The sequence below is a fragment of the Lontra canadensis genome, unplaced genomic scaffold (assembly GCF_010015895.1).
Source record: "Lontra canadensis isolate GAN:19392208 unplaced genomic scaffold, GSC_riverotter_1.0 scaffold215, whole genome shotgun sequence".
Lineage (NCBI taxonomy): Eukaryota > Metazoa > Chordata > Mammalia > Carnivora > Mustelidae > Lontra > Lontra canadensis.
In genome coordinates, this window is record NW_022631209.1 from 322,119 (window position 1) to 348,873 (window position 26,755).

At 38.0% G+C, this 26,755-nt stretch overlaps 1 protein-coding gene across 1 annotated transcript in view; it reads left to right on the forward strand.

Moving 5' to 3' along the window:
- The window catches only part of MYO3A (myosin IIIA), a 231,609-nt gene that overhangs the window by 163,686 nt on the left and 41,168 nt on the right, over positions 1-26,755 (forward strand). The window contains exons 24-29 of the mRNA XM_032848954.1: positions 6,548-6,627; positions 7,086-7,163; positions 13,144-13,349; positions 20,750-20,861; positions 23,116-23,278; positions 24,868-24,991. Coding sequence (XP_032704845.1) covers positions 6,548-6,627; positions 7,086-7,163; positions 13,144-13,349; positions 20,750-20,861; positions 23,116-23,278; positions 24,868-24,991 — 763 coding nt within the window. The remainder of the gene's footprint in view (positions 1-6,547; positions 6,628-7,085; positions 7,164-13,143; positions 13,350-20,749; positions 20,862-23,115; positions 23,279-24,867; positions 24,992-26,755) is intronic.

Below are 26,755 nucleotides of genomic sequence, written 5' to 3' on the forward strand. Positions count from 1 at the left end.
TATTGGAGTTTGTTTTATTATTTTGCATTTCTTTTTACAGTTTTATTGAGATAATAACTGAACAATAAAAAAGACATGTTTAGACAGTAAAATGTGATACTTTTTTTTTTTTTTTAAGATTTTATTTATTTATTTGACACAGAGAGAGAGAGATCACAAGTAGGCAGAGAGGCAGGCAGAGAGAGAGGGGGAAGCAGGCTCCCCGCTGAGCAGAGAGCCCGATGCGGGGCTCGATCCCAGGACCCTGAGATCATGACCTGAGCCGAAGGCAGAGGCTTAACCTACTGAGCCACCCAGGCGCCCCTGTGATACGTTTTTGACAGGCATATATACTTGTAAAACCATCACCACATTCAGTAGTAAACATATTCATCACCCCCAGATGATGTTTCCTCATGACTCTGGAATCCCTCCCATCCCCACTCCTGACCCTTCTCTATTTGTTCTAGCACCACTGGTTGAAAGAATTGTTCTTTCCTCCATTGAATTGCTTGGGCGCCCTGTTGAAAATCAATTGACTATATACATGTAGGTCTCCTTCTAGACTTTTCTATTGTGTGTCCCTGATATTTGTCTATCTTTAAGGCAGTGTAACACTTCTTGATTACTGTAGTTTAATTTTTATAAAAAAATGAAATCAGGTAGTATGAGCTATCCAACTCTTCTTTTTCAGAGCTGTCAAGGCAATTATAATTCCTTTGCTTTTCCATATAAATTTTAGAATAAGCTTGTTGATTTCCACCAAAAATCCTGGTGAGACTTTGATTGGGATACACTGAAGCTATAGATTAATTTTGGGAGAATTGATATCTTCACAATATTAGGTCTTCCAATCAGGGAGCACAATATAGCTCTCCATTTATTTGTCTTCCTTAATTTCTCTCAGTAATATTTTGTAGTTTTCAGTGTGTGCGACTTGTATATCTTTGTCAAATTATCTGCTTATATATCACATTTTATGCTATTATAAATTGTAATTTTAATTCAAATTGTTTGTTGCTAGTATATAGAAGTCCAGGTGATCTCTGTGTATTAATCTTTCACCCTGCAGTGTTGTTAAGCTCGTTTATTAGAGTAACTTTCTTTTTTTTGTAAATTCCATAGGATTTTTCTATATAGATTATCATGTCACCTGTGAAAAAAGAGTTTCCCCTTTCTTCTCCATTCTGTTTACTTTTTATGTCTTCATCTTGCCTGGTTGCACTGGCTAGAATCACCAACACAATATTGAGTACAAGTGCTAAAAATGAACATTCTTGTCTTATTCCTCATTTTGGGGGGAAAGCTTTCAGTTGTTCCCCAGAAAATAGGATGTTCTCTGTAGGGTTTTCAGAGACCTTCTTTCTCAGGAGGAGGAGGAGTTCTATTCCTAGCTTCCTGAGTATTTACCAGGCATGCATATTTGAATTTTGTCAGATGCGTTTTTGCATGTATTGAAATGATCATTCATTTATTTATTTAATCTGTAAATATGATGAGTTACATTGATTGATTTTTTAATATTATGCCAACTTTTTATTCCTGGGAAAAATGTGACGTGCTCATGATGCTTTGGACTTTCATGTATTGCTAGATTAAATTTGCTGATGTTTTGTTAAGAATTTTTGTATCTGTGTTCATGAGGGATATTGGACTATAGTTTTCTTCTAATTTTCTTCTAATGTTGGGATCAGAGTAATATTGGCCTCATAGAATGAATTCAGAAGTATTGCTTCCAGGAAAAGTAGAGTATTAATTCTTTCTGAATTCCTCTGTAGAATTCACTAGTGGAGCCATCTGGGACAGAAGGCTTTTTTTGTGAGAAGGTTTTGAATTACAAATTCAATCAATTTCTTTAACAAATATTAGAATATTTAATTATCTAATTTTTTGAATGAGCTTTAGTAGGTTGTATCTTTTAAGAAATTTGTCTGTTTCATCTATGTAGTCACATTCATTGACATAATTTTGATTATAGTGTTCCCTTATATTATCCTTTAATATCTGTAGATCTTGGAGTTTTATCCGCTCTCTCATTCCTGATCTGAATCTTTTGTGTCCTCTTTCACTTTATTCTTGATAGATTTTTCTAGAGATTTGTCAATTTTACTGATTTTCTCAAAGAGCCAGCATATAGTTTATAGTTTCACTGATTTTTCTGCATTGATATTGCTTTCTATTTTGTTAATTTTTTTCCCTCCTTTCTTTCTTTTTTGCGGGGGGGGGGGTTCATTCTTGTTTCCTTTCGTCTGTTTACATGGGGTTTTATTTTGTCTCCTTTTTTCTAATTTCTAAGGTGAGATCATAGGTCGATTTAAGAAAACATTTCTTTTCTAATGTAAGTACTTATATGGATTATGTATAAATATTAAATTTTAATTCTAAAAATACTGGGATTTTCCATATCTTTGTGTTGTGGCCTTGTAATACAATTCCATAGTGTTCAGAAAGCATATTTTGTATGATTTAATCCATTTAAATTTACTGAGACATGTTTTATAGCCCAGAATATGATATATCTTATTTTATGTTACATGTACACTTAAAAACAATGTGTATTTCACTGTGTTGAATGGAGAATTATATAAATGTCAATTGGGTCAACATGGTTGATAGTATTGGTCAAATCTCCTATATCCTTACTGGTTTTTTCTCTCCTGGTTCTACCAGTTACTAAGAGAAGAGTTTTGAAATATCTGATTATAATCTAATTTGTCTATTTTGTCTTTCATTTCTATCAGTGTTCACTTCATGTATTTTTAAGATTATTGGAAACATAAACATTTAGAATTATTATAGCTTCTTTTTTTTTTTTAAAGATTCTACTTATTATTTATTTGACAGAGAGAGAGAGAGAGAGAGAGAGATCACAAGTAGGCAGAGAGGCAGGGGGTAGCAGGCTCCCTGCTGAGCAGAGAACCTGATGCGGGGCTCAATCTCAGTACCCTGAGATCATTACCTGAGCTGAAGGCAGAGGCTTAACTCACTGAGCCACCCAGGTGTCCCTAGAATTATTATTATGGCTTCTTGATGACCAGACCCCTTTATTAATACTATTTTTATCCTTGGTAATAGTTTTTGCTCTGAAATCTACTTTGCTTGATAATACAGAGATTCCAACTTTCTTAGGATTAGTGGTTGAATGGTATGTCTTTTTTTATACTTTCAACTTCATCTTATTTTTGTTTGTATTTAAAGGGGATTTTTTTTGTAAACAGCATGTAGTTGGGCCTTTTTAAATTCTAAATATCTCTGCCTTTTAATTGAGGTGATCAAACCATTTACATTTAATGTGCTTATTGATATGTTGGGTTTGACTGACTCTATGGTTTGACGTGTTTTCTATTGGTTACATCTGTTATTTTCCCTAGTCTTCACCTGAGTTCCCCTCCTTGCAGTGTAAATCTCTTTAGACAGAAAGCTGGGATACTCATAGGGCTCACTTCATTTGTTTCCCCTCATTCAGGGATCAGTGTCCTGTACTGTTTGATGCACAATGTATAAACACTGTTATTCCTAGACAAATATGGTATGATTCTTCAGAATAAGGTACTTAGGGCAGTTAAAATCATGCAGACAGAAAGCAGAATGGTGGTTGCCAGAGGCTGGGGGTGGGAGGAATGGGGAGCCAGTATTTAATGGGTATAAAGTTTCAGTTTTACAAGATGAAAAAAGTTATGGGCATGTATGGTGGTGATGGTTGCATAACATTATGAATGTATATAATACTACTGACCTGTGCACTTATAAATGATTAAGATGCTAAATTTTATGATATGTAAGTTTTACAATAAAAAATGAAAAGGAAGAAAAACTGTTGCCTCATATATATTGTATGGTTGTTTGTTGTTTTTTTTTCTTTTAGTCATTCAGTTAATCCAGTCTGTGTTGCTTTATCCTGCCCAGAAACAAATGTCTTCAATTTTGACTTTAACAATTGTCATCTCTTTCTATATCCACCAACTGCATCTGTGCACTTAATGTCATGTTTTTTACCTTTATAAAATATGCAGCCAGGTTCTCAATACTATGTTCTGTCTCCTGACTCAGCAAAACCATGTTTCATTAGCCAGGGAAAAGAGAATTTCCTAATCAAAGATGTTTCAGTGACTCCAAATCTCAAAGCTATCAGAGACATTGGGTTTTATATTCACCTAGATATGCAAACATAATAATAATAATGACAACAACAAAAATACATAAATGTGTTAATTTTTTTTATTTTTTTTTTATTTTTAAAGATTCTATGTATCTATTTGACAGAACGAGAGAGAGAGATCACAAGCAGGCAGAGAGGCAGGCAGAGAGAGGAAGAAGCAGGCTCACTGCCGAGCAGAGAGCCCGATGTGGGGCTCGATCCCAGGACCCTGAGATCATGACCGGAGCCGAAGGCAGAGGCTTAACCTACTGAGCCACCCAGGCGCCCCTATTTTTTTATTTTTTTCATGAATTTGTTTAGAAGTTGCAATGTGTTAGGCACTGTGCTGACTACTTTTATTTACTCCTAATAGCAACACTCTGAGGAGGAATTACTGTTACAGATGAGACACTGAGTCTTGGAAATGTTCAGCAACTTTCCCAGTGTTGCCGTTGTGGGAAGTCTTAGAAGTGGGCTTGAAAGTTTGGGTTTTTCAATCCTATATTACACTGTCTCCAAGATTCTGAGATAACCTGTTGCACGTATGACTTAAAATATGAAATACAGTTCAGCCATTATTAAGAGGAAATGTACTACAGTTCCTTGTAGCTCTCATCACTACCTTGGTTTATTACAGGTTTGTTCATCAGTCAGCTATAAAGGCAAAGTGGATATATTTTCTGAAATTAAGATCTATGCTAATTTTAGTTCCTGTTGATATGCATTAATGAATTTTTAGAAGGCTTTCATTTATTTTGTTGTTAAAGAATTTGATGACTAGTGTATAAATTTTGTTACATTGAAATTATTAATCCTTTAGTAAATTTCCTCTAGTCTTTCAGTTTTCAGAGAAACTTAAATTTTTAGTTCTTATTTGGCTAATATTAAGTAATGGCATCTATTAAGTACTGGGTTTATTCTAATTAATGTGCTACTAGTCCTTTGTATTAGTCTGTAGTGATTTTGGTAATTTTTTCTAAAACTTTCCCTAAAAAAAAAAAAAAAAGTGAAAGTCCACAGCTGCCCCTCTGAATACCATGTGTTACTATCTCTGTCCACTCTGCTGCCTACAGTAAGTCTCACAGCTGAAGAGTGAACAGTCCAGTGTGCAGCCCAGCATGAAAGCCAGTGTGCACATGCATCACAGCACTTTTCCTGATAACGAGGAAGGGGGGACAACAGCACAGCAGAGGCACTGCTAGCTGCATCCCAGGCAGGGTCCCACCTGCATCATCACTTCAGAGGCAGCTTTCACCACCACAAAGAATGTGAAGGATTTGTCAAAAACATGTCACCTTGGGGCACCTGGGTAGCTCAGCTGGTTAAGCACTTGACTCTTGATTTCAGCTCAGTTCATGATCTTGACTCAGGTTATGATCACAGGGTCTCGAGATTGATCCCTGCATCAGGCTCTGCACTGGGCATGGAGCCTACTTAAAATTCTCTCTCCCTCTCCGTCTGTCCCCACCCCATCCCTGGCATGCACACAACACTCTCTACTCTAAAAAATACACAAACAAAAAACACGTCATCTCTACTTCTCACCTAAAAGAATGAGAATGAAAAGAAATAATCTTTCTGAAGTGATACTGAATTCTGGAGATATATTTGAACATTACTGGTGGAATGATGAACTCTTGGATTGTGGGTTGGTTGTTTATTGTGCTTGGTGAGGTGTGGGACAAGAGAGAATAAGAATGAACATTTCCAGGCATGCACCATGCACCTGACATACTGTCATATGTCATCAAAATTCTGTGAGGCAGGCAACTTTATCACCATTATATGGTTTCAAAATGCAACTCAGGGACTAAGTAAATGATCCACAGGCAACACAATTTAAGTACTACAGCTAGTATTCAAATCCATGTCTTCCCGGCTTCTGGGACCATAATTTTTCACTACACCAGAATATTTTCAAGGCCTTGGGTTGTGCACATTTAAGTAGCCCTAGTAACAGGCACATATTTCTGAATGTTAGATTGAACATATCCATTGCTTTCAACCATTCTTGATTTTCTTATAACCATTTCATATGAATTAATAATCCATGCGATTTTTAAGGCCCATCGTAAAGTGTACCTTTGCATTAAAGAAAATCTCAGATCCATTTAACACATACATGCATACATACACGTGCACACACACACAAAGCAAATTAGTTGATATCATCATATCTTGTAGCAATTAAAGGAACTCCAACACTTACCTCTATTTTTTCTAAGCTCCAAACTGTTTTTTTTCTGAATTTGAAATTTATTTAAAATTATTTTGTAATATTATTTTATCCTTAAATTTCTCATAAATACTTAACCAAGGATAACTATTATGACATCAACAATGTTTATTTTAATACTTAACTAAATGGGGAAAGTCTTTTAGTGATTAAGAATTCTAAAATGTATGTTAATTTCATCCACATTCCTATAGGTAATCTGCCACATTCTAAAACTGGAAATTTAATAAATTATCAAATGAGGACTTCAGAAAAATCAATCAACTTGACCAAGGTAAGAACATGCATTTTGTATGACAGTGAGTCTAAAAATCTAACCTTGACAACAACAGTGTTTGTGTGCTCCTAAAAGTAAATAGCATTTTACTTATTAGGTTTTCTCCCTTTGATCTTTTTTTCTGCTTAAACAGCTATGTTATGTTCATATTACTGCTAGCCACTAAAAGAATCATGCAGTTATGATACATTCCTAACCCTTCCTTTATAGCTCATTTTAATGTTACACTAAGACCAACTAAAAATATATTAGTTAAGTTCACATTCCTTGCACAACCAATTAAAATTCCAGTGGGGTTGACAAAACAATTACCCTAAGCAAAAATATTAACCTTTTGTTATTTTATGTATTTGAAAGCATAGACCATGAAAACCCGAAGGAAATTCCGTGGGTTCCTTGTAGATCATAGAGTACAGTGGATACTGAAGCATCACTGTCTTTCTTGGTCTTTGTAGGATCAAAGTGGAGAAGCCACACGTCATGCCATAGAGACAACCAACATGAAGACACAAACAGTGGCATCATATTTTAGAGTAAGTTATTAAATGATGGTGTGTTGTGCTTAGGAATGTTATTTATTTCAGACAGAGGGAAGGGCAGAGTGAGATGAAGAAAGAGAACCCTAAGGAGGTTCCACGCCCAGCACAGAGCCCAATGCAGAGCTTGATCTCATGACCCATAAGATCATGACCTGATCCAAAATCAAGAGTCGGAGACTTAACTGAGCCATTCAGTCACCCCAGGAATGTTATTTATTTATTTTAATTTCTTTAAGATTCTATTTATTTATTTGAGAAAGAGAAAGTGAGAGAGGAGACAGGAGGGGGAGGGGCAAGAGGAGAGGGAAAAGCAGACACCCTGCTGAGCAGGGAGCCCAACACGGGGCTCCAACCCGGGACTCTGGGATCATGACCTGAGCCAAAAACAGACACTCAACTGAATGAGGCACCAGATGCCCCTGTTATTTATTTTAAATGAGAGTTACAAATCAAAAGCTAGTAATAAGTATCACAGTACTATTAGCAAAAGATAATTCTCATTGTATTCCGTTTACTATTTGTTAGATACAGAACATAGTAGGGAGTACTGTCAAAAACCCATGGATTGGTTTGCTTTGATATTTTATCTATAAAATTATTGCATGCTAAGTTAATCAGAGTTTCTGCTTTGGTTAAGATTCATCCAAAGAACCAAACACTTTCCACTAGAAAAAAAACCTGACAGGTTTTTTAATTCAGTGCTATGATAAATACCTACCACTTCTTCTTCCCACTCCTAAATGATCTTTGGGTGGGCAGATCGGACAAAGCTGAGCATCCAGGTCCATTCCATATCTCCCTGCACATAGACAAGATGAAAACCTCAAAAGAAGAACTGGTATAGGTGTGGGGCAAGAAGAAAGGATATCAGGGAAGCATAGTACATGCCAGGAAAGTCAGCCACTGTGTCCTTAGCATGAGGTCAAAGTGACCTTATCTTACCTTTCTTCCTGACAATAGGGGAGAAAAGGAAGATAAGAAATATTTTACTTCCTCTGTTCTCTGAAGAACTCTAGATACCCCTGCCCTCATTATTAGTGTCCATTCTTCTTTATCTCTTCAGATGAAATCTTATTGGGGCACCTGGGTGGCTTAGTCAGTTAAATGTCTGCCTCCATCAGGTCATGATCTTGGGGTCCTTTCCCTCCGCGCCTCTCTCCACCTCTCATGCTGTCACTCACTCGCTCACTCTCAAATAAATAAAATCTTTAAAAACAATTTAAAAGTTAATAACATCATATTAACCAGCCAATGAAAATGAAGAAAATACCAATTAAAAATTGGAAATTATTAGCAATATAACTTAAGGCAGAAGGGGAGGAAATTAGGCTAAATTTACTATAAGCGTTCAGTGAGTAAATTCAGTTTTCTAACAGAATCATGAAATGCTTTTCAAAATAGCTGGGTGGTTTTATTAAATACTTTTTCAAGTCGTAAGCTCATAGCAGAGAGTGTGTGCTTAATCATCTTTGAGTAGCGCATAGTACCTTTATATGCTTACTATCTCACATTTCCTGCTGGTACCTTCCAGCAAGACCACAGCAGAGCTAAATTAGCAAGTGTACTTACAGACAGATTATCTCCCTTTTTTTAAGTGAGTTATCCAAGACCATCATCAGTCCACTGTTGCTGGCGTCCAAGACTGTGCGTGTGTTTAAAACATTAGTTCGTAAAATCATTTTCCTCCTCAAGCTGAAGTGAAAAGTGATGGAAGATAATTCCACATAGTATATAATGATTTTTTTTTAAGTTTTTTTTTTTTTTTTTTGACAGACATAGATCACAAGTAGGCAGAGAAGCAGGTAGAGAGAGAGGAGGAGAACAGGCTCTCCAGCGGGCAGAGAGCCCGATGCGGGGCTCCATCCCAGGACCCTGGGATCATGACCTGAGCCGAAGGCAGAAGCTTTAACCCACTGAGTCACCCAGGAGCCCCTATAATGTTTTGTTCAAAAGGGGCTCCCAAGTGGCAAGCCCAGCTGTGAGAGGATCACATCCGAGTTTCAGTGCTCAAGAAGAAGCTGAGCAAATCCAAGGCTTTGTCATTTGTGTAATTCCATATTTGGCTTCCTCTGGCTTTGTAACCATAGGCTTCTATGTTTCCAACACTAAAAGCAGATCCAACCAACACCAACTGTCTCTGTTCACACATTCGTTTTCTTGCCAGTGAATAGCAGTGCTGCTCTGCAACATCATTTTCTAAGATTCCCCTTTTAGGTGAACTGTGTTCACCCCTATTAGGTGAACTTAGTTGTCCTGTCATCGGTTACCACTTTAATAAGCCATTGGTAAACACACATTTTTCCTATCTATGTGACTTTGAAAATTCTAAAATAAATAAGAAAATTATCAAGCTAGAGCACATTAGAATACTAAACGCCTTTGCTTCTTTTTGTAACTCTTACATCCTATATAGTAAACTGCTTTCAATTCTCATTTCTTTTGTTAGCCCAGGAGATGATTCTGACAGGCCTTGAAGGGTTTACTGTCATACTTTCTATAAAGAAGGAATTAGACAAGGAAATTAATGTATAAGCAAGAAATTAAGTCATATGCCTTAATATTATATATCAGCAAGCTTCCATGAAGGGATATAATTACTTACAAACAAATTATATGAAGAGTAATTTTTTTAAAGATTTTTTTTTTATTTATTTGACAGACAGAGATCACCAGTAGGCAGAGAGGCAGGCAGAGAGAGAGAGAGAGAGAGGGAAGCAGGCTCCCTGCTGAGCAGAGAGCCTGACTCGGGGCTCAATCCCAGGACCCTGGGATTATGACCTGAGCTGAAGGCAGAGGCTTAACCCACTGAGCCACCCAGGTGCCCCAATATATGAAAAGTAATATTATCTATTAATTAAAGTTGCCTTAAGAATGTACAGGCAACTTTTTTTTTAAATTTTTATTTTTTGTAAACATATTTTTTTATCCCCAGGGGTACAGGTCTGTGAATGGCCAGGTTTACACACTTCACAGCACTCACCATAGCACATACCCTCCCCAACGTCCATAACCTCACCCCCTTCTCCCAACCCCCCACCCCCCAGCAACCTTCAGTTTGTTTTGTGAGATTAAGAGTCTCTTATGGTTTGTCTCCCTCCCAATCCCATCTTGTTTCATTTATTCTTCTCCTACCCCCTTAACCCCCCATGTTGCATCTCCACTTCCTCATATCAGGGAGATCATATGATAGTTGTCTTTCTCCGATTGACTTATTTCGCTAAGCATGATACCCTCTAGTTCCATCCATGTCATTGCAAATGGAAAGATTTAATTTCTTTTGATAGCTACATAGTATTCCATTGTGTATATATACCACATCTTCTTTATCCATTCATCTGTTGATGGACATCTAGGTTCTTTCCATAGTTTGGCTATTGTAGACATTGCTGCTATAAACATTCGGGTGCACATGCCCCTTCAGATCACTATGTTTGTATCTTTAGGGTAAATACCCAGTAGTGCAATTGCTGGGTCATAGGGTAGTCTATTTTCAACATTTTGAGGAACCTCCATGCTGTTTTCCAGAGTGGTTGCACCAGCTTGCATTCCCACCAACAGTGTAGGAGGGTTCCCCTTTCTCCGCATCCTCGCCAGCATCTGTCATTTCCTGACTTGTTAATTTTAGCCATTCTGACTGGTGTGAGGTGATATCTCATTGTGGTTTTGATTTGTATTTCCCTGATGCCGAGTGATATGGAGCACTTTTTCATGTGTCTGTTGGCCATCTGGATGTCTTCTTTGCAGAAATGTCTGTTCATGTCTTCTGCCCATTTCTTGATTGGATTCTTTGTTCTTTGGGTGTTGAGTTTGCTAAGTTCTTTATAGATTTTGGACACTAGTCCTTTATCTGATATGACATTTGCAAATATCTTCTCCCATTCTGTCAGTTGTCTTTTGGTTTTGTGAACTGTTTCCTTTGCTGTGCAGAAGCTTTTGATCTTGATAAAATCCCAATAGTTCATTTTTGCCCTTGCTTCCCTTGCCTTTGGCGATGTTCCTAGGAAGATGTTGCTGTGGCTGAGGTCGAAGAGGTTGCTGCCTGTGTTCTCCTCAAGGATTTTGATGGATTCCTTTCTCACATTGAGGTCCTTCATCCATTTTGAGTCTATTTTCGTGTGTGGTGTAAGGAAACGGTCCAATTTCATTTTTCTGCACGTGGCTGTCCAATTTTACCAACACCATTTATTGAAGAGGCTGTCTTTTTTCCATTGGACATTTTTTCCTACTTTGTCAAAGATTAGTTGACAATAGAGTTGAGGGTCTATTTCTGGGCTCTCTATTCTGTTCCATTGATCTATGTGTCTGTTTTTGTGCCAGTACCATGCTGTCTTGATGATGACAGCTTTGTAATACAGCTTGAAGTCTGGAATTGTGATGCCACCAACTTTGGCTTTCTTTTTCAATATTCCTTTGGCTATTCGAGGTCTTTTCTGGTTCCATATAAATTTTAGGATTATTTGTTCCATTTCTTTGAAAAAAATGGATGGTACTTTGATAGGAATTGCATTAAATGTGTAGATTGCTTTAGGTAGCATAGACATCTTCACAATATTTATTCTTCCAATCCAAGAGCATGGAACATTTTTCCATTTGTGTCTTCCTCAATTTCTTTCATGAATACTTTATACTTTTTTGAGTATAGATTCTTAGCCTCTTTGGTTAGGTTTATTCCTAGGTATCTTATAGTTTTGGGTGCAATTGTAAATGGGATTGACTCCTTAATTTCTCTTTCTTCTGTCTTGTTGTTGGTGTAGAGAAATGCAACGGATTTCTGTGCATTGATTTTATATCCTGACACTTTACTGAATTCCTGTACAAGTTCTAGAAGTTTTGGAGTGGAGTCTTTTGGGTTTTCCACATATAGTATCATATCATCTGCAAAGAGTGATAATTTGACTTCTTCTTTGCCGATTTGGATCAGGCAACCTTTTGATAGCTAAGTTCTGAGTTAATGCCTCTACATTTTTTTGAGTAGATCTGTGTTTTTAAAAATATGCTATAAATAAAATTTTCATTAATATGGATTTTTCTCCATTGACTGTGAATTAATGTGAACAGGTGTAACATTCAGTTTTCAGGGGTTTTTTTTCTTATAATAAAAAGAAAGACTTGGGACATCTGGGTGTTGCGGCCGGCGCTACAAATCGACCAGGAACGTGAGGGTAAGAGGATGAAGAAAAGAACTCGAGAAGCAGAGAGATGGGGGCAGGAGGAGCACTGAGGAAGATGTCCAACAGTGCTAAGTTTATTCAAAGCATTAAGGCCATATATATAGTGATATTACAATAGGAGAAGCAAAACATCTGTGTCTAGTTAAACAACCACAAGTTCCCATAATAAGTTTCACACTTAACTATAAGCAGACCTCGTGACACCAAATGGCTGATGCCAGTACAAGTGTTCTGTATTGATACAGCAAACCTGAAAGTAATTTATGAGCTCTACTAGGGCAGCAAGGACCAGCCATGAACTTATGACCCCAACCGAATTGTTCTCATTTGTTTAGCAAGCGTGTGGGAAGTCACGTAGGCGAGCGCACAACACATAGGACAGACCCTTTCTCAGTGCTACTCAACTTTTCCAGTCCTAAACCTTTTATTAGGTTATTCGGACTTTAAAGGGGGCACAAGTCAGGGCCTGGTTTGGTCCTCGTCTCAAGCCTTATTGCGGCCTCCCACATCTGGGTGGCTCAGTCAGTTGGGTGGCTGCCTTCAGCTGAGGTCATGATCCAGAAGTCCTGGGATCGAGTCCCACATCAAGCTCCTTGCTCAGTGGGGAGCCTGCTTCTCCCTCTGCCTCTGCCTGCCACTCTGCCTGCCTATGATCTCTCTCTGTCTCTCTCTCTCTCTCTGACAAATAAATAAAATATTTTTAAATAAATAAATAAATAAATAAAAGACTTGCAAACCTCTAAGTTTATGTGTGTTACATATGTATGTTACACTGGGAGATTTATTTTTCTTGCATATTACAGTATTCCCTGATGGATTTGTTATCCAAAATGGTGGTGGGCCAACCTCACTTTGTCCGTTGCATCAAACCCAATAACGAACGTCAGGCAAGAAAATATGACAAAGAGAAAGTTCTCCTACAGCTGCGCTACACTGGAATTCTGGAAACAGCAAGAATTCGGAGGCTGGGCTACTCTCATCGGATACTTTTCTCCAACTTCATAAAGCGGTACGTGGATTTCTTTTCAAGGTTCCAAGTACAGTTTATAGAGAAATTCATCAGAAGAATTACAGGGAACAAAATAGGAAAGAGAATCACTCAGCTGTTCTAGGATGGAGGCATTTTGTTTTTGCAAATGATTTTGCACTGAAAGAGCAGGTAACGGGCTGGGAGTTTCTCTTGTCCGCTGGGAGATCTGATGGGGTTGCATAGGGTTCGTGTCATGAGCAGGACGATCGAAAGGCCTAATCAGTTCTGTACTGAGCACTTAGAAGGTCTGCATTCTCATCTCAGTGCTCATGCCGGATGATCCTTGGGCTGTACCAGTGATTCCCAGAAGGGGGAGGTTTTGCCCCTCGAAGAATGTTTGTTAATATCTGGAGACATTTTGGTTGTGACAGTGGGTAGGATGGAGGTTGCTGTTGGTATCAGTGCATGGAGTCCAAAGATACTGCTAAGCATCCTATAGCACGGAAAATTCCCCCACAGCAAATAATTTTCCAACCTAAAATGTTACCCGTGCTGAGATTGGGAAACCCTGGCCTGTACTGAACCTCATTTTTCCTCTTATTTAATAAATCTGTCATGACTGCCCGGTGGAATTGTGATAAGGATCAAAAGAGACTTTATCTCAGTAACAGTATTTAGAAAACAACAGTGAGGGCGCCTGGGTGGCTCAGTTGGTTAAGCAACTGCCTTTCGGCTCAGGTCATGATCCTGGAGTCCCAGCATCGAGTCCTGTGTCAGGTTCCCTGCTCAGCGGAGAGTCTGCTTTTCCTTCTGACCTTCTCCCTTCTCATGCTCTCTCTCTCATTCGCTCTCAAATAAATAAATAAAACCTTTAAAAAAAAAAACAACAGTAAATAACAGTATTTAGAAGACAAAAAGACTCAATTAGGTATAAGCAGTCCTTTTTAATATTGAAATTAATGAAAATGAATTAAGCTATATATTACATATTTTTATTTATTATTTTTTAAATTAACATATAATGTATTATTAGCCCCAGGGCTACAGGTCTGTGACTCGCCAGGTTTACACACTTCACAGCACTCACCATAGCACCCACCCTCTCCCTACCCCCCTGTCCCTGGCAACCCTCAGTTTGTTTTGTGAGATTAAGAGTCTCCTATGGTTTGTCTCCCTCCTGATCCCATCTTGTTTCATTTATTCTTTTCCTACCCCCCAAATCCCCCACATTGCCTCTCCACTTCCTCATATCAGGGAGATCATATGATAGTTGTCTTTCTCCAATTGACTTATTTTACTAAGCATAATACCCTCTAGTTCCATCCACGTTGTCGCAAATGGCAAGATTTCATTTGATGGCTGCATAGTATTCCACTGTATATATCTATACCACATCTTCTTTATCCATTCATCTGTTGATGGACATCTAGGTTCTTTCCATTGTTTGGCTACTGTGGACATTGCTGCTATGAACATTGGGGTGCACGTGCCCCTTCAGATCACTACATTTGTATCTTTAGGGTAAATACCCAGCAGTGCAATTGCTGGGTCATAGGGTAGCTCTATATTAAGGAATACATTTGTGATGATGTAGAGGTTCAGTACTTTATATATTTAATATTTCAAATGCCTGTTTCTGATATTTATCAATTGTGTGATTACTATTAGCTATTAAACTTGAAGTTTCAATTTTCCAAAGTATTACAATTTTTAGGTGAAATCTAGCATTTGAGAAATTCCCTATATATAACATTTTCTGGCCTTTTTCAGAGCGTACAAATTAGGATTAAGAACTAAACAGTTTCTAACCGCCCCCCCAAAATAAAACAAAACAATATCTTGGCTTATGTCAAGCACTCTTTCACTTGTGATAACCAAGACCCTCACTTACTTATTTTATTTTATTTTTATTTATTTTATTTTATTATAAAATAAAAATTCTAATTATTTTTGCAAATTATTATATCTTCAGCAATCTGTGGTAGTTCTTGCCTCAACCCCCCACCTTTGGAAACCTGGCAAAGAAAAGAAAGGTATTTTTTAAAAAAGAAAAAGAAAAGAAAGTTTTGAAAGCATTCAGGTATTCTGTAATTATTACCTAGCTTGTTTTTTAAGAAATAAGTTTTTAAACCTAGTAAATAAATAAGTAAATATTTCATTTTGATTTATAATTAAGGAAAAAAAAAGATAAGAAAGGTATTGATTTTGAGCACCTTAAAGTAAAGGAAACCCTACCACTTCTTCATGATGGAGAGCCAAATTACACAAATATGGTAACTCTCATAAATTGCAAATCTTCAGTGATCGTTTAAGACAGACTTTAAAGGCTCAGACTGTAGGGTTCAGAAGTACAGTAATCATCCAATCACTGACTTACTTCCCTTCTCACAGAGCAGACCCAATTTTATATCCAAAACTAAGAAATAAAAAATACTGGAATTTCTTACTGGCTATCAGTAAATTCTCCATCCTGTACGTGAACGCAGAGAACCTAAAAGTACTTGATACAAAGAAATTTCAAAGGTCAAATTAAAATCAAAATATGACGTGTTTTCTTTTTTTTTTTTAAGATTTTATTTATTTATTTGTCAGAAAGAGAGAGAGCGAGAGCACACAAGCAGGCAGAGTGGCAGGCAAAGGCAGAGGGAAAAGCAGGCTCCCCGCCAAGCAAGGAGCCCGATGCGGACCTCGATCCCAGGACCCTGGGATCATGACCTGAGCCGAAGGCAGTGGCTTAACTGACTGAGCCACTCAGGTATCCCATGTTTTTCATTTTTTAGGAGAAGAGTTGATGTTTAACTTGCTTAAAAATTAATATAAATAATATTAATATAATATTAATATAATTACCAAGGCATTTCAGTGACCTTTTCTTTAGGTACTCTGCTGGGGCACCTGGGTGGCTCAGTTGGTTAAGTGTCTGACTCTTGTTCTTGGCTCAGGCCTTGATCTCATGTTTCTGAGTTCAAGACCCATGCTGGCTCCATGCTGGGAGTACGCTAAGCATTGCAGAGGACACCATATTTTAAAACTGTCTTGAACCTCAAGAATTAACCATCCAGTTAAGATGGCCAGAGTCATAGACATGGAAAGTTAATAAGCAGTGGAAGGTAATAAATACCAAGATCCAAGGGTATATACACAGTGCAAGAGATCAGAGAAGAGAAAGATTATCTCCAGGAGGGCCCGTAAGAGAATCAGGGAAGAAGGTTGAAACTAGAATCTAACGGTAGGTGCTGTTTCTGGAAAAGACAGGAAAAGTCTTTCTCAGCATACTGTGTGGCATGTCAAAAGCTTAGAAGGTTTTGGATTTGTTTGAATTAGCACAGTGGGCATTAGTGAAGTGACAAAAATTGGCAGAGGATAAGATGGGAAAACTGACCAGGTTAAAATTACATCGAGAGAGCCTTGAAGGCCGGATTAATTACAGTTTCAGCTATTCGTGGTTTTACACTATGGACAGTAAGGAAAACTAAGCCTATTTTCTTGATGATATTGTAGTTGAAAGTTGCTTATTTAGAAGGTCAGAAGTGAGAATAAATTCATAACTGTATTTCAAAGTCCCATGCTATATAGAATACCAAATTACTACATGATAAATGAGGAAGGGGGAAAAAACTAAGTATACAAAGAACACGAGAAGAGCTATTCTGAATACAGGAAGTTCCAGAACTAAAAGGCTAAACCTTTTCTCCGTCACTAATTTGAAATCTGTCATCTAAATTGGCAGAGACTCTCAGGAGGCAGAACAATTTTCAGAGGCCCCGTGGAGGTGTGAATAGGACGAAATCATTCTCCTCTGTCCTGCCTTAGCCTTTGACTAACCCTCCGTGTGAGATGTAAAGTTCATCAGACGCTTTGTCTCTTCTGTTGTAGATAAACTCTTCTGTTTTGTGAAAAAGAAATAATCGTAGGGGAAGATACACTACATGAACTTACCTCGCACAAGGTTTTTACTATAGTTGTTTCGAATGAACCCTTTTACTCAGAGGCTCCCGAAGTGGGCTCTGTTTTTCCACGAGGCACGTACACACTGTGGTTCAGCTTCTGGAACTCTTAACACAACCAGGACTCACTGAAGGCAGTAGTGTAGGGAAGTAGGGAAGTACACATGCTTTGAATTCAGAAAACCCAGGTTTTGGGATGGGGGAGAAAGAAAGAAAATCTAAGTTCAAACCCCAATTCTATCACTATCAAACTGTGTGACCTTGTTCAAAGTGACTTTGAGTAACTGCTGTAAACTTCAAGCCTTGATCTTTCTCATCTGCAAATAACGATGATGGGAACAGTATCTACTCGTTAGGTGGTTATGAGCACTAAATGAAATAATATATATGGCGTTTATTCATAGAACAAAATGTCATTAATACAGTTTAGTTATAATTATTTTCATTATTATTCTTGCCTCAGCCCCAAGCTCCCCAAATTATTTTTTTACCTACAGTGCTGTGGTCTTGAATCCCACAACAGAAACCATAAAGCTAGCCCATTAAAAGCAAAGCAGAAGATAGTATGTTGGGGTATGTGGGGACTTTCCTCCATAGCAGCTGGTCTATCTGAATGGTTATTAACCCAGTGAGTCCCAGAGGCAGGTCATTAGTCCTTTAGCAGACACTTAATTGAGCACCCATGATGTTCTAGCCCTTGAAAAAAAGATTAACCCCAATCTTCATCCAAAGATTAACAAAAGAGCTTCTGACATTAAGAAACTCACAGACTAGTTGTGGGAAGAAGGACCTAATTATGTACCTTACCATACAATGTAATGTCAACTCCAGGGACAAGGATACCCATCTGTTGTGTTCACTGCCAGATCCCCAGCACTTAGAAGGGTCCCTGGCACATAGCAGGTACTCAATAAATATTTATCAAGTGAATGAAAGAACAGTTGATTTTCTTTTTAAGATTCTACTTATTTGACAGAGAGAGACATAGAGAGAGAGGGAACACAAGCAGGGGGAGTGGGAGAGGGAGAAGCAGGCTTCCCACAGAGCAGGGAGCCTGATGAGAGGAACCCTGGGACCTGACCTGAGCCAAAGGCAGACACTCAACCGACTGAGCCACCCAGGTACCCTTATGTAATATGTTTTTGAATCACGTCACCTCAAGTGCAGGCGTAAACAGGTTTGGCAGCAAACACAGCTCACCCAACAGGAGGGGAAGCACACGAGCCCACGAGTGAGTGCTGCCACCCGTGAGCTCCAAGTGTGCCGTGGACCCCAGCCGGTGCGTCTTACCCAGGGAAAGAGAATGCCAGTTAACCCAGTTAATCTATTCATCAAAAATACATGAGGGAGGGGGAGACAAACCATGAGAGCTGTGGACTCTGAGAAACAAACTGAGGATTTTGGAGGGGAGAGGGGTTGGGAGGTTGGGTGAGCCTGGTGGTGGGTATTATGGAGGCCATTTATTGCATGGAGCACTGGGTGTGGTGCATAAACACAATGAATCTTGGAACACACAAAAAAATGAAATTAAAAAAAAAAGATACATTAGGGAGAGTTTCTAGAATATCGAAAGCGTGAGTCTTCCATAAAGGAACCAGCAGTGAGGATGAAGGACATGCAGGCAGAGAGAACAACACGTACAAAGGCAGGAGGCATGAGCAAACATGGCCTTTTGGCATAATTTTAAATAGCTTTTATGACTGGACCTCGAGCTGTCCATGGAAACTAGCCAAAGGTGAGGCTGGAAAAGCAGTCAGGGATACGGAGGAGGAGGGTGATTTCATGCCATCTTTATATATGTCAGCTCATTTTAAATGACTGCTCTTTGGCAGGTGTGACCTTTGTATTTCCTACATGTCTGCCGCTCTCCAAATTACATATGTTGTGTGCCCAGCCTTTGAAGGCACCTGTTTTTGACATCACGGCTTAGAACTAGGGATATTATTGGAAACTTTCAATTCAGGAAAGGACATGATCAGATTTTCATCTTATTAAGACAGTTCAGACAGAGCTGGGGGAGGGTGGACATGACCAGTTGGAAGGCAATTACAGAGGGCCGGGGCGGGGAGGAGATGATGAGCAGGGTCAAGCAATGGCAGGAGGAATAGACAGAAAGAAATGGATTTCAGAGCAGTTTTTAAGCTTGTTGGATGCACTGAGTGGAGAATAAGGAAGAATGTAGGATGACACACAGATTTCTAGCTTTATTGCCTTTGGAAAGGAGGTGATACCATTCACAAGGGTAGAAACTAGCAGAGGAGAGGGAAGGTGATGACTTGCTGGGTTTGGAGTGTCCATGGGATGAGCAGGGAGGTGTAGAGCAGGCCGGCAGAGGTGATGTGTTTCGAGTTGGTGTAAAGAAGGCAGAAGAGGAAGATTTAGGACTCATCCACTGGAGAATGGTCAGTGGATGAGTCAGAACTCTGCCTGTAGATGAGACCCCTGTGGGGAGAGCTTAGAAAGAGACGGGACATTGGAGAACACTAGCATTTGTGCAGCAAGTCTAAATGTGAGGCATGGCAGGAGACCAACAGGGAGAAGAAGCCAGGGACAACATGGGATACAGTCGTGGGGACACTCAAGCCAGAGAAAGGTGTCAACGATATCCAAATCTACAGAAAGAACACTTAGGATTAGGATGGAAGACATCCCTTTAGATTTCATCTCTAAAACGTCTTATGTGTTGGAGTAAGAGTCCTCCTTACTGTGTGACTAAATCAGATTCCAGGAGCTACACAGTGATGGGAAGTGGAGAAATGGAGAGCTCCTTTAAGCAATCTTTCAACTGATCTCTAAAGCTAGTAGGAGACAGAGAATTCTTTCAGGTGAGATAGATGGGAGGTTCACAGAGAATTAACTCCTTCGTCCAATTTTAAGATCAGCTTCCAACATTTTTGTGAAGATTAAAAAAAAAGAAGAAGAAAATCTTTCCCTCTGCTTCTTGCCACTGCCATCCTTCTCTTTTTGTACCCAGGGAAAGTTTGCTTTTTTAAAAATACTCAACTAGGTTTGGCAGCTCAGTCAGTTAAGTGTCTGCTTTCAGCCCAGGTCATTGTCTCAGGGTCCCAGGATCGAGTCCCACATCAGGCTCCCTGCTCAGCAGGGAGTCTGCTTCTCCCTTTCCCTCTACCTGCCACTCCCCCTGCTTGTGCTCGCTCTCTTTCTCTCTCTCTGTCAAATGATAAAAATCTTTTTAAAAAATACTCAACTAATTTTTTTTTTCTTTTTTAGTGATGGGGTTTTTGTGGGGGGATTTCAGTGGTAAGTGTTGAAAAGTAATCGCTAAACTGAGAAAACAGTCCTCAAATGTACACAAACAGACGGGTCCGAATTTTTGTCAGTCTACTTGCGAGTTCTGAGAATGCCAGCAGGAGCCCCTGCATTAAGTCTGGGAGTCTCTTCCTTCCCTGCACAGAGTTGTCAAGTGTCCACCAGGCTACTGAGGTGTGGAAACTTTGTGAAATACTAACCAGCCCTTTCTTCCACTTGAAGGTACCATGTTCTCTGCTACAAATGGAACGAAGAGCCCCCAGTGAGTCCTGACTCCTGCGCCGCCATTTTGGAAAAAGCTGGTCTGGATAATTGGGCTCTTGGAAAAACAAAAGTAATGTTTTCATGTAATTTTTAAGAAAAATACAATTAACGATTGTGCTGGCTTTACTGAGCATTCTAACATTATACAGTACTTAAAAATATTACGGCTTTTTTGTGTTACCAAATCTCTAGCTTAAAATAGGGAGTATAGATAGACTTTATAAATCTATAAAGGTTTTCTTCAGCAAAATGAAACACTTTGTTGTTATAAAGGTTTCTTTTAAGAAATTCAAGAAGTTTCTCTTGAAAATTTATCAAAAAACAAAAATTTATCAAAAAAATTCTTCATTTCAGATAGTATTAAAAACATACTGACACATTTTATCTTATTACCACCAAATATAGTCAGTAAATATTCAGAATACATTAATATATATTAATATCATATAATATAGATACAGAATATATTCTGCAGAGAATCGTAATGATCTGAATTATAATTATCTAATTTTTTCTTCCTAATTCTCAAATCTGCATCTGCTGTAAACTTGAAATTTATCTGGAGCAAACTATTCACCGTTGTTAGTAAATTTGCTGTATGTATTTGGAGATCGTTGTGTTTATGTATTGAACTTGAGACCTGAGAGATCTTAATTTGCTTAATCTCTTCGAGAATGAAGTAAAAAAATCATAATAAATTTTGAATATGGAAGTAAGACAGGTTGCAGCTTGGGGAAAGGATGGCTTTTCAGATACCCTCCAGCATGATAAAATGGGGAGGTAAGGAAATAAAGAGGGTACCAGTAATCCATATTTCCTTCACTATTGAGTAAGGAGACATGCTGAGCACCAAAAAGATGTGTATTTTATTTACACCATTTTCTTTTTTTTTTTTTTTAAGATTTTATTTTTTCATTTGACAGAGATCACAAGTAGGCAGAGAGAGAGGAGGAAGCAGGCTCCCCACGGAGTAGCGAGCCTGATGCGGGGCTCGATCCTAGGACACTGGGATCATGACCTGAGCCAAAGACAGAGGCTTTAACCCCCATGAGCCACCCAGGTGCCCCTATTTACACCATATTCTTTGAGATGATCACAATGATGAATTTCGTCAGGCTGAAATCTCACGATTTATGGTCTGAAACACATGCCTGACTTCCAACAGAGTTCTAACTTATAAAATGGCCCTTTGCAGTTCCAGTTCTGCTTGGTATTTAAGTAGCATTTTAAAGCTATTTGTTTTTTTTCCACTTCACCTTTTCCAACTCATTAAGATGGATAAAAGTATTCAACACAAGAAACATTTCTAACGCTGTGCAAAATAAATGAAGAAATAAAAGGATGACCTTTTTAAACAGATTGAATTTTAAATCAATTGTCAACAGTAGAATGGACTAAATATATTAACACGTAGTGTCCCATAGAAATTAAAACTGGATTCCATCAGAACCTATAATGCTAGACTGTTTGCCTGTGATGCCAAGCTTTCAAGTAATGGAACTAACTTTCCGTGTTTCCAGTTCTCATGACTGAGCTCTTACTTTTGAATTGAAGTAACTCTCTTAGTGTGTTCCATTGACTCTCTTTTAGGTGACTTTTATTAGTAAATATATTAAAAGAAAAAAAATCTTCGTAATTCCTGAAGGAGGAAGAAAACTCTTAAATGAGAACCATTCTAGGCCTCTGGCTCCTGTATTTCCCTGATTCATTTTGGTTATACAGTGATTGAAAAGTCAGCCCTCCTTTCTCGATGGTGGCCACTGGTCCGGTGAGAATGTTGTTAATTGCGTCTGGGGCCATCGCTCTGCCTTATTCCCCTCGTGAGCCCCTGAGGGACAGCACCCTTGCCTTATTCACCTCTGTATCCCCAGCAGATAAGTACATAACAGCAGTTCTCAATAAAGGTTTGACGGATGAATCACTATACCTGTAAGTGTCCTCTATCTTGCAACTAGGTTTGTAAGATTTTTTAACTTTGGGAAATATAGTTTTTAAGAAACGCAAAAATTAGCTTTGCTCCAAATATATGATGCTAAAACTTCAGTCAAAGAGCTGAACACCCTCCACGCTTACTGGCCCATTCCATAAAACCTGTTGCAAATAACCATACGATTGCTAGACAGTATTCCTTCTCCAACAGAGGTTTCCTTCAAGAATAGAAATCCATAGCGTTACAGCAAAATCCAGGCCAAAGAAGCGAAAAGTAGTGATGTCCAAAATCTAAAAAGAGTCAGAATACAGTCTGCTCTGCAAAGCGTAGCACATGACATGTTCACATTTGTGTGTCCTCCTTTTTATTTGTACTTTATTTTAATTCTTCTAAGGTGTTCCTGAAATATTACCATGTGGAACAGTTAAATTTAATGCGAAAGGAAGCCATTGACAAGCTTATTTTGATTCAAGCCTGTGTCAGAGGATTCTTGGATTCAAGAAGATACCAAAAAATACAGGAGAAAAGGAAAGAGAGTGCTATAGTAATACAGTCAGGTAATCACTTAGGTGGTCTCCCGATGTAACAAAACATAATGTTACATTTGGGGATGGACATAAAATCTAATCATATATACAAACCTCCATTTTTACATAGCTATTGTGTTTCATTCCAGACTCTGTCATGTTGATATTTTCTCTATACCACATCTAAATCAGATTGTTTTAGTGATGGGCACTTTTAATATTTGAAGGCTTTGTTTTAGATAAAATAATTCAATTTTTCAATTTTCTGTCAGGCATCAGTGAAACACAGTTGACCTATTGTGCAAGATACAACAAGTGATCAAATTAATTACAAATTACAGGAATCATATTATTACATCCCTTGGACAATAACATTTTTCCTACTTTATTCCAAAGGTTACACTTGCCCTAATTTTTGACCAGTTGATTAAATCTCATTTTGTTAAAGGTCATCCACTTCTTTCTGTTAACTCTAGGGAAATAATATTTAAAATCTTACTTCACATGTTTTTATTAAAATGTGTCAGTGGACTTTAGATTTCACTTTCCATTTTTCTAGGAGAAACTAACTTTAGAGCCTGGCATGGTTTAATACAGTAACTTTCAAAATACGTTAATTGGACTTCCATAGTAAAAACCATATTTTACTCTGCAGCCTGATACACACTCCTACTACAAGCGAGGCACTCTGATGTTTTCTATTCTGGTTTATTTCACTTCATTTTTAGACACGAGGTTTGGCCCACTAAATCGATTCTCTAATCTACCATGGATTTGCAGCCTGCCTTCTGGAGAACACGGACATGGTGGGCAGAATCGTTGACTAACATTTGAAAGATTCATGTTCTAGTCGCAGGTCTGTCCATTCGTAATGGTTCATGTCTTTGGGGATTTTAAAGCCCTTAACTTCTCACTGAAACATCAAAATGCAAATCCCTATAATTTGGGGTCAAATTCTTTATCCTCAATTCCAAAATTTGTAAAACACTAAAGAAAAGGTTTATCATACCTCATCTAGCAGTGAAACATGACCTAATATTTATAGCCCTTTATTCATCGCCCATGGTAAAAATACAGTTTTCCCGGAGAAATATTCATGGTTTTCATTATGGAATGCTTCCCTGGCATGGGGAACGTTACAGGATGTATATTATTTGCTTTGAATTACCTTTATAAAATAAAAAAGTTTAAATCTGAATTCTGAAATGTATCTGGCTCCAAGGATAATTGCCCAAAAAGTCCAAAACATCACACTCAGTTAACAGGAACTTTCTCCCATAAATAGCCGAAGTAGTTATCAGCACATTTTAAGCAAATGAATACACTTTGTCTTTTTCATCAGCTTAGCCAATCTCTTTCATTTCAGTTTCATCCCCAGACTCTCCTTAGTACAAAAGGTGCCTTAGTTATTTTCTTACTATAGCTTGTCATCTAGAAGAATCCTGTTAATGAACAATACTTTTTAATGAACAGTATTTTCAATGAACATGTTCTATTTGGAGTCTTTAATTTTCCTCTTTGACACTGATGGTCAAAAAAAAAAAAGTGTTTCTATTACTTAAGTAATATGTCTTTGTCTTTATTCTAATTAGCACTACTCCCCACCTTATATGTTTCAGCTGCAAGAGGACATCTAGTCAGGAAACAAAGAAAAGAAAATGTTAACATGAAAAACACAGCAGCAACAACCATTCAAACCTATGATCAGGAATTTGACTACAAGAAAAACTTTGAAAATAAAAGGTATAATGATGTTCATTCTTATGCCATTTTGACATTATACATTTTTCCAAATCTGTGGAGTCAAAATAAAGTTCACAGTCTTTCTTGCACCTAATCAGGTCCAAATACTGAACCATTAAATGTCAGTGAACACCCAGTGGCCACTCTTGTGTTCTTTATCCTATTGGAAAGTTCACTGGCATTTCTCACTGATGACCGCTCTTTCCTTCCACAGCTTTTCTCTTCCTAGGCTTCTGCCAGACTTCTCTCTACATTTCTGCTCCTAATTCTAAGTATCCTTTGCTCATGCCTCCTCTTCTCCCCATATTTAAATCCTCCTTCACATCTAAATATCATCATCTCTGGGCTCTTTCATTCATTCCCATGGCCTTAATATCCAATATGCCATTAATTCCTAAGCCGTAATCCAATCTTCAAAACATGGCCCTTGGCCCTTTCTTCTCTTGAACCTCCATATCATATTTCTAAGTACGTATTAGTAGATCCACCTGAATTCATTCATACAGAAGGCTTTATGCTAAGCTAAGATGCTCACAGATTCATGGAAAAGAAATATAACTACTAAATGCATGATTCTAGAAACACGAGTTAACTCTGCTGTAAAGATATGCAAAGGGTACAGTAGGGACGTGGAGGATCTCGGTAGGGATTAAGGGGAAGGGATATAATATGTAGATTTTGCCTCATTGATAAAACTTGAATTGATTGAAAGATGCCAAAGTTGTATCTCCTTATAAGAGATGGAGATCATTCCAGCCCCAATCCCAGGCCCCTTGTCTTTTTTTTTTTTTTTTTCCGAATTTACTGGGATTGAATTGGCATGTAACACTGGGTCAGTTTAAGGTATACAACATGATGATTTGATGCACGTATATATTGTAAAATAATTACCATGGTGAAGTTAGTTAACATTTCCCTCACCTCGGTAATTACAACTGTGTGTGGTAAGAACACCTCCCTTAGCAACTTTCAAGTCCATTATACAGTATCATCAAGAGCCACCATGCTGTATGCTAGATCCCAAGAACTGGTTCATCTTTTTAAAAATTTCCACTACACTGAGGTATTTACATAGAAATTTTATGGTTTACATATAAAATTATAAATTATTTACATATAAAATTATATTTAAAGTGTGCATCATGATGATTTGATATACATATACATTGTGGAAGGATTTCCCCATTTAATTCATTACTACATCCATCACCTTACATAGTTCTCTTTGATGCTTTTTTGGTGAGAACATTTCAGTTGTACTCCCTTAGCAAAATTCAGTTCTACTGAACAGTGATTACTCCTACTCATCGAATAGCTGGAAGGCTCTATCCTTTTACCAATCTCCCTATTTCCCCCACCTAACCCTTTCATAGCCAAAACTCTCTGTTTCTTTTTTTGTTTTTTTTTTTGTTTTTTTTTTCTTTTTCATATTCCACACATAAGTGAATACTGTGTTTTTCTTCTCCTGTCTGGTTTATTTCATCCATGTTATCATGAAAGGCGGGATTTCCTTCTTTCTTGTGGCTGAATAATACTCCATTGTATACATATACTGTAACTTCTTTATCCATTCATCCATTAATGGACATTTGGGTTATTTCCAGCTCTTGTTTTTTGTGAGAAATACTGCAATGAACATGGAAGTGCAGAGATCTCTTTAAGATCATTGTTTCCTTTAAATATAGTGCCAGAAAGTTGGATTGCTGGTATTACTATTGAGTTTTTTTGAGGAACCTCCATAGTGTTTCCTGTAATGGCACCTAT